At 39.4% G+C, this 9,055-nt stretch overlaps 1 protein-coding gene across 1 annotated transcript; it reads right to left on the minus strand.

Moving 5' to 3' along the window:
• Positions 1 to 2,524: 2,524 nt before the first annotated feature.
• Positions 2,525 to 6,206, minus strand: LOC127164494 (uncharacterized). Its single transcript, XM_051108462.1, has 4 exons — positions 6,057 to 6,206; positions 5,393 to 5,527; positions 2,860 to 3,869; positions 2,525 to 2,736 (listed from the first exon to the last, which is right to left on the minus strand). Exons 2-4 carry the CDS (start codon positions 5,476 to 5,478, stop codon positions 2,525 to 2,527), a joined length of 1,308 nt encoding a protein of 435 aa, XP_050964419.1. The 5' UTR covers positions 5,479 to 5,527; positions 6,057 to 6,206.
• Positions 6,207 to 9,055: the final 2,849 nt, after the last annotated feature.

A 9,055-nucleotide genomic window follows, 5' to 3' on the forward strand; every position in this document is an offset into this window, starting at 1 on the left:
GCTACACTTGTGATCAGTAGTCGAAAAAGCAAAGTAGCCTAAAATATTTGTGATAGGCTGAACATGTTGCAGTAGGTCTGTCACCTCCAATATGACAAAGCATTTTAATTTAACAGATCGTAAAGATCAAAAACACAATTCAAAGGTGATTCGGTTCCTAAATTACAATGATTCATCTGTTTGATTCCTCAACCTTTCCTCCGTGCAGCGTATGACTAGTGTGATGTGAACATTCAAATCTTTGTTCGTGCTGATGCTGACCTAAAGAGAGCCACTGTCATATATATGAATGAAACGGTTTCACAGTCTTTTCAACCACACAGTTCATTATTTCTGTTACAAACATTCAAATAATGACAGAAGTACTGGGATAAAATTTCATAGTCCGGATATAAACTCTGATATGTATGGTAGAGATCAAAATAGAGTAAATCATCCTTTTGAAAGTTAATTTTACAATCCAAATAATTTATCAGATCCAAAGATTTATCGATTATGTCGTTATGCCAGTAGATGGCGAAAGGGGACTGTTAATAATGTATTTGTCTTTGATCATTCATTCAAAAACACCGATTTATCCAGTAATGAACCAAGTAAATCTTGAGTGAATCACTAAATCATTTACTCATAAATTAAGCCTACATGTGATTTTCTTTAGTTGTCTGTTTATTTTTTTCTTCAGAATCGTAAGAGAGCTTCCATTTAAAAACAACAACAACTACCCAATTTATCCAGAATCACGCTGTCACACTCACGCACACACAAGGGGATGGAAGAGACGAGAGATGAGTAGCAATACTATTCAACCATTTATTTAACAACGTCTTTAAAAAAGACAAAAGCATCGAACAAGTAATGAGGCTCTTAACTGAGTGGTTTTGGCAGATGTAGTAGTCCCAAAGTCCAGTAGTTGAGCCACGCCACAGCATCGACGGAGAGAGCAACAAGGCATGTGAACGGTAGACCAGACAATGTGACTATGGCAGAGAGTCCTGTTTTATATGGCGTGGCTCAACGAGCAACAGGTGATCCAGATTAGAATTCGGGTGATTGTGAACGCATGGGTGGAGCTACCGGGTGTGTGTCAGATGAGGGTGGCTGTGGTGAATGCCTGACACACGCAGCTCTATTTTGCGAACAGCTCTTAAGTGAATCTTGATTTTATGTAGCCTGTTGATTTTTGTTCATGGTATTCAGCTGCAACTAAATGAATGCTCATGAACCCGCAGATAGCAGCCTCAGCTCAGCCAGATCCTCTGGAATTTGCCTCTGGCTCTGATGTCTCAATAGTGGTTAAACATAAGATGTAATTGATTTTGGGTAATTCTAACGAGCAGTCTTCAGTCTCATTAAGCTATAATTTGTTCCAGAGCAACTAGTTTTGGCAAAATCTTTTTTTGGTTTTGTAAATTCAATGCTATATATCAGAGCACTGCCTGTGTATTTTTCACTGAATTGCCTAGCAACTTTTATGATGGCTGTTGTTGTTTATTAAACATTATTATTCATTAAATTATATTTTATATAAATAATATTTTATATAAATGTTTAATATTGAGAAACGGTCCTTTATTCTGCCATTAGATGGCGACAAGAGGCTGTTTTTACGAGTCAGCAGTAAAGACTTATATGTGAGAATATACAGTGCCCTCCACTAATATTGGCACCCTTGGTAAATATAAGCTAAGGGAGCTGTGAAATAAATGTGCATTGTTTATCCTTGTGATCTTTCACTCCAAAAATTCACAACCTATCTCTCTCTAACCTATCATTGAAGTAAAACAATCAAAAGTGGGGAGAAAATCTCATTATGAAATAATTTTTTTTCTGTAGTTCATGTTGGCCACAATTGAGGCCTTGAGACGAAGAACCATACAAGTCCATATTTTCAAATTTTGAGTAATATGATTTTTTTCATTTGGATTGTGAACATTATATTATATATTTTTATTTTACTTGAAAATAGACAACAAAAGCTTCTCAATTCTAAGGAGATAACATTTTTCAGTGTCAGTATTAAAAATCAAAAGGTATTGTGATTTATATTTCTGAAATGTGGAAGAACGGTATATGTCCAGTTAGTGTGGAATAACAGTATAACTCCAGTTCATCATATCACTTTAAACCACTAAAGATATGATTCCTTTATCTTAGTTTTAATACAGTAACAGAAACTTCAGGTTAATATTAAGCATTTCTTTCAAGTTTATTATTATTATTATTATTATTATTATTATTATTATTATTATTTAAAAACAGAAAATACAGTATGAACAATGTATAATACATAGACATTCTTACAGTACAGGCAATAACAATGAATTATTAACAAAAAAAAATAAATAAATAAATAAATAAATAAAAACAATAAATACAATGCAGACATACATCATAGCTAAATATTATACAACATATCATAAGGTATACAAGATAAACTACTAAGCTAAACTACTATGATTCATTTTACACAATATATTATACAATATACCCCACCTTACCCTGCATATGGCCTACACATACCAGTCTACTCTTCACATTCTAGTGTCTCATAAAATGCTTGGGCCTCCACTGGCATGTAGGCTAGCATTGACATAAGGTCATGGTACTTCTCCTTCTTGACAGGGAGAGGGTCCTCGTAAGCTCGAGCATATGTGCTGGAGAACAAGGGAGCTGGAGGTGGTTGATTCTTCCTCTGTTTGGTGATCAGCCAGGTCTTCCATCCCTCATAGAGACTGGCTCATTTTGGTATCAGCAGTTGAAATTAACATTCAATAAAAAATTCAAAGATTCTACCTTACCTACGCACATATTCCCAACACTGTTAATATAAAAAAAAATCAACTCTTTTTAGTTTTTTACCTGTCACTTTCAACCACATCATGGATGTGATTAGTAAGCCAGGTGGACGCTTTAGTGTTGAGTCAGGGAGCTGCCTGAAGTCTGCACATGCCATCTCTATGACTTTGAATGGATGCTGTTGCCTGGCTCCATGGATCATCTCAGCGACATTGCTGGGGGTGTAGAGTGTGGACACCTTACGCCTCTTCTCCAGTGTGGCAAAGGAACGGTCACAGGGAAGGAAGGAGTGACCAGATACCATGAACTTCTGCTCTATCTGACTGAAATAACGTCTGGACACGAGCAGGGCCATTAGGTTTAGGACTCGCCAGTTGTTGTTCTGCCCACAGCATCGGTCACTATAGATAATGAGCTTCCGTTCCTTTGCATGGACAAGGGGAGCAAAAGATGTTTCTACCCACTTCAAAAGACAGCTTGCTACCTCAATGGAACCTCTGTGAGCGATGCCCTCATGCCAGAGGCACATTGTAGGAGGATTGTCAGTGCCCATCTCCTGGATACAAAGGTTGTAGTTGGCCAACTGCCGTTGATAGTACACGTTGGAATGTGTCAGGTTTGGTGTGTACACTACCCCCTGCATGTCAATACAAATGACATGGCAGTCTTTATTGGCTTTGGCCCACTCTGTGTCAGCCTGCAACTGGGTATATGCTTTTTCAGCTTTACGGTGATGAAGCTCACTTTCAGTTGCAATCTTCAGCCTTTCTCCATCTGTTGTTGCAGCTGTTAATTTTGAGAACAGGGCATCACATTTTGCACAGGTGTCACTTCTTGGCTGCCCAAAACTGAGGTTCTGCTGCTTGAAGATGTCCCTGTAGAGCCAGAACTTTGCAGTAGATGATGGATTATTTTCCTTGTAGAGGCGATACATGCGGAGCAGGTTTAAATCAGGGCTCAGGTACTCCCTCTCCACATCTCCCTTCATCCGTGAGTAGTGGTTCGGTTGGCGTGGGAAGCTCTGGATATGCTCTCTTATTCCCTCTCTCACTGCAGGATGAATGCTATGAGGCCTAAGAAAAATACACAACTCATGAACAAGGGAAATATATTATGTTGGTCCTTTTTTGGCATAATTGCATTTTTTTCTGCATTATAGATGAGAGCATGTGGTCCTTCAAGACTTCTTAATGACTCACCTGTTCTTATGTTTTCCTCTTAAGTCCTCTAATGGAGACCTGACCTCAGCTACCTGCTCTGTTCCCCTCAGACTGACTGCCTAACTTATCTTGAATAACCTTTTCAAAGATAATCAACTTTAAGTATAAATATGTTACAGGCAATCTATTAAATTGCCTTAAATTAAATCAATTAAAATCATGTAATAAGAAGCATGTAATAAAAAGTTAACGAAAGGAAATCACTAGGCTATATAAAACTTGCCTGTAGGCGACTGTTGGTCAGTTGAAAGACTGACATAAATGTGGCCTTACAAACAGCAAGTCTCTGCCCTGCTTGTTGCACATGGTACTTAAAGGTGTACTTTCTTTTGGGAACCTCAGTGTCAGGCCCACGTGGTCGTCTGCGACTCACCTTGTGCTAGAAGTAAAAAGACATTTACCATAGCTAAGCAGGCTAGCCATCATGTATAGCTGTCAAGTTAGTGTCATTATTTACATGAGAGGGCTTTGGTTAGGAGAATGAATAAGGATGTGTATGCCTTTTAGGGCACCAAAGCACTTTGGTCTGTAATGCAATTGGTGGTATACTTGATGCCCATCATCCTTCATCCATTCTCACAAACCTTAACATTTACAGGCTCATGTGAACTCATGTCTTAGTGGATTCCAGGTATAGGGGGCCTACAGTAGTCTTGGCCTATGTGGTGACTATATGATATTAATTTAACATGTAGTGACAAATTGCAAGGCTAGATAAAATACCTAGGCTACTTTATAGCCTAGCATAAACCAGCAAAAAAAGAAAAACAAAATAAATATACATATAAAAAGAACACAATCACTTCAATAAGGCTATTTACAAAGGGGTGCCAGGCAAGAGTAGAATCACCCAGAAGGACTACAATAGCATAACTATAACTGGTCTAGCCACACACACTATCTAGAATACTATAATTGGAATAGCCACACACATATAGCTATATATTATACCATAGCCTATTATACCTACAAATTACAGATACACAAGATACATCACATGTATAGGCAATAGTCCACTACAAAATGCAACACTTAATGTCACTGCACACACCCACTAAAGGCATCACTGCATGCAGCACTGACTTGGCCAAAGCAGACACCGCAAGAAAATAAATCAATAAACAAAATTTATAACACTAATAATACAGCGTATTATTAAGTAGGGAAAAAAACATTGGCTACAACTAGCTCCTGTTAAAGTTCACTCATGCCTAAAACGGCCACAGACTGCGAGGCATATTATTTTATTTGCATTAGCCTACATCTGTGAGAAGACAGCATCAGGTGACTCACTAAACCTGATCATGCAAAATGAAACCAAGTGCATCCCCAGGTCCCCCAGTCACATACTGCTGACAATACGGTCATGAACTTACCTGCTCCAAACTAGAAAGAATGATGGCCTGCTGCCTCTCATAAGAGACAGCATAAAACTCTGTGAATAGCTGGAGTTTTCTTTCATCTGTCAGGCTTGCACACTGCCGAGGACATGTCTCCTTGCACACCTTGCCCTTAACAGAAAAAGTCACATTATCGTTTTTAGCTATAACACTTCAGAGCTATTAACAGAGTTACTAGCTACAATAGCTTACATAATAATGAAAGGTAATCACAACGCTAGCATACGTGACAAAGCGTGGCTCCCACTCGGACATCATATTTAGGTGGTTATAAAGAGTAGAGACATGCTGAAAACGTCCCCTAGGCTATATCATAATTTTCTCAACTTTCATTTCGACCTATTCATGACTGATCTATAGTAGAAGCCCAGTAGGCTAGGCTACACGCAAATCTAACTGTAACAAGTTAGTCAGATAGGATACATTGTAGACATATGTGGCATAATCTGGGAAAACCCAACACATGGTGATATTTTCGCATTTTTAGATATAGATATCACATGAAAGCTGGGTTCAAGCCCTTTCCAAAACTGTTTTTATTTTGAATTTCGAGAAAAACGGGTTTAAAGTTTCTCTTCCACTTCTAATGGTCGCGGTCTGTCAGGAGCGCTTTATTGTATCATTACACAAACACACTTACCCTGAAGAGGACAGTTTTCCGTTGTTTATCATGATGGGCATAGTCTCTGAACTTTGATCACTTCTTGTATGTTTAGATAGCTCCAATAGTGCACCTTGTCGTTTATTTAGAAAAGCTGGCGCAGCGCACCTGTGTATATACTACTTCAAACTGTTCTCGCGCTCCGCCATCTCACGATATAAATAAATAAATATATGAACAAATAAACTCTGCTTGCAGTACTTTACACAGGACTGGCGGGAAATATGAATGAATACAGCTTTATTATATATGGTATGTGGTTTATTTTCATAGGTTAACTGTTTATGCAGTGTTTAGCGCTCCTCAGCGCGTTCAGAGAGAGATCACATCACATATACGGTTCTTCCACTCACCTCTTTCGGTGGATTTTTCCCTGGTTTTTGTTCTCCTCTTCGAGTCAAATATGGTTTTCCAGCATCCCTCAAAGCCTTCCTTACTCTGTCCTTCCATTTGGTCATGTCGGCTCTCTTTTTTTTGCCGAGGTTTTGCCTTTTAATGTCCGAAGCGGACATGACAGCAAGCGGCATCTCCATTCTTCTTTGTGGACATAGGCCCTGATCACACCGATCGCGTTTTTTAGTTCTAAAAACGCGAGGCGCACCGCACTGCCTATTTCTGGTGACTTTTAAAAAAGGAGCGGTGCGTTGCGGTTTTTTTTGTTGCTAGGCAACCATCAAATCAGCCGTCCTGTCAATCTAATCAAAGGATTATAGCGCCAGCGCTCTAAAATCTTTGGTTTTTAGCTGTTTAGTAAACTGTCATATCAGTAAAAACCTTAAAAAACACAGCTCCGGGTAACCCGCGATAGACACCAAAAGTTTCGCCTCCATCACTGCAGTCTCCGGACTTTTTAGGCAACGGTAAAACTTTCGTCACCACAATGGAAGGCCCGCCTCTCCATTAATTCGATTGGACAATGGAAAAAACCGCGATGACGTCGGGCGCTTTTCCGCGCAGAGTTGCTTTTTTTTCAACTTCAGGCGCTCAGAGCGTTCCGGCAAAAACGCGAGGAGCAGCAGGCGGTTAAAACGCGAGGCGCCGGCGGCGCATAAACAGCGCGCATAACGCTCACTACCCATAGAAAACAATTGAAAAAAGGCGCCTCTCGCTGCAAAAACGCGTTCGGTGTGATCAGGGCCATAAACGGTTTTTCCGCGTGACGCTATTTTAACGTTTAAAATGCGGACTCTTGGTCGCGCGAAAATATCCCCAAACTGTTTCTGTATACAAAGTTCACACATACAATTAATGTCACATGGTTATCTCATTTTTTGTTTTTTTGGACTTATACGGTTGTTCGTCGCACACACTCAATTATTGGCACCCAATTATTGCAATGTCTTTTTCTCAAGATCTGAGTTTTCTCCTATACTGCCAGAAGAGTTTGGAGAACACCTGACAAGTGATCAAACACCATTCCTTTATGCAGAATCTCTCCAGATGCTTCAGATTCCCAGCTCCATGTTGCTGCTTTTTTCTTTAGTTCACCCCACTCATTTTCTGTTGGGGTCAGTTCAGAGGACTGGGATGGCCATGGCAGATGGCAGAAGCTTCAGTTTGTGCTCAGTGACCCTTTTTTGCTGATTTTGATGTTTGTTTTGGATTATTGTCCTGATGGAAGATCCAACCATGACCCATTATAAGATTTCTAATAGAGGCAGGTTTCGATTTTTTTATCTGTTGGTATTTGATAGAATCCACAATGCCATGCATCTGAACAAGATGCCCAGGGACTCTGGCAGAAAGACAGGCCCACAACATTAACAATCCAGCAGTATATTTAACTGTGGGCATGGGGTACTTTTTATCCCTGTTTGCTCCAAACCAATCTGATGGGTTTGCTGCCAAATTCTACTTGAATCCTTGAATCCGTGGTTGAATTCGCGCAGTTCAACAACTCAATGTGGTTGTTACTGTCGCCTCATAGTATGACTGCGATTTGCGTGTGCTTGAAACCCATGCCAAACAAGCTTTTCTATTTGATTTCTGTACTTCAGCTGCTACGGGCCATCATGCCAATAATTTGTAATCTTTATAAGAATACCAAAATCATGCAATGAGCAAGTGTGTGTTTATTAGACAGCTTAATATCACATCACCCTGGTGAAAAAAACAGCATATGCTGGTTAGGTATGTTTTGATGCTGGTGTAAGCTGGTCATGTTGCTGGCCAAGGACCAGCAAAGGACCAGCTTAAACCAGCATCAAAACATACCTAACCAGCATATGCTGTTTTTTTCACCAGGGCAGTTTGTGCTTTCAGAATTGTCAAATCTGCTGCAATCGTTCCATCGCATCTGGAGCCGAGGACCTGAACCAGGAAGTTGGTCACCAGTTAACATGGTCACCAGTTAAACCATAACACCATAGAACAAAGGAATAAAAACAATGTAATAGTTGTGTCTGATAGTCTCTCTGCTCTCACTAGTATAAGATCTGGGAAATCATGCAGACTTGATATTTTAAATAAAGTATATCAAACTATACATAGATTACATAATAAAGGTTTGAATGTATCCTTTGTCTGGGTTCCTGCACATGTTGGTGTGAAAGAAAATGAAGAAGTTGACTTATTGGCAAAACAGTCTCTCAAATCTCAAACAGTAGATTTGGACATTGCATTAAGTAAAGCTGAAGCTAAAGCAATAATTAAAGTTCATACACAAAATATAAGGCAGGAATATTGGAATATTAATGACACAGGAAGGCATCTGTATAACATTAAATGTACAGAGGGGGAAGAGATTTGGATAGAAACCGAAGGGAAGAAATGGTCATAACCCGTATTAGAATAGAACATACAGGACTCAATAAGACACTTCATTTATTAGGTAAACATACAAATGGATTGTATTTACACTGTAATCAACCTGAATCTGTACAGCATGTGATAATGGAATGTCATGCATATGAAAATGAATATTTTCCGAGTCCGTCCGAGTCCAGAGACAGTTGACGGAATGTCACGGTCTAGCACCG

The sequence above is a fragment of the Labeo rohita genome, chromosome 4, assembly GCF_022985175.1.
Source record: "Labeo rohita strain BAU-BD-2019 chromosome 4, IGBB_LRoh.1.0, whole genome shotgun sequence".
NCBI classification, from domain to species: Eukaryota; Metazoa; Chordata; class Actinopteri; order Cypriniformes; family Cyprinidae; genus Labeo; species Labeo rohita.

Bases quoted from the DNA above. Each gene is read 5' to 3' on its own strand.
- LOC127164494 (XM_051108462.1), bottom strand. From the start codon at position 5,478: ATGAAAGAAAACTCCAGCTATTCACAGAGTTTTATGCTGTCTCTTATG. The intron at 3,870-5,392 runs GTAAGTTCATGA...TATTTTTCTTAG, and splicing joins TTCTTTCTAGTTTGGAGCAG to GCCTCATAGCATTCATCCTG. The intron at 2,737-2,859 runs GTAAAAAACTAA...TACCAAAATGAG, and splicing joins GATGTGGTTGAAAGTGACAG to CCAGTCTCTATGAGGGATGG.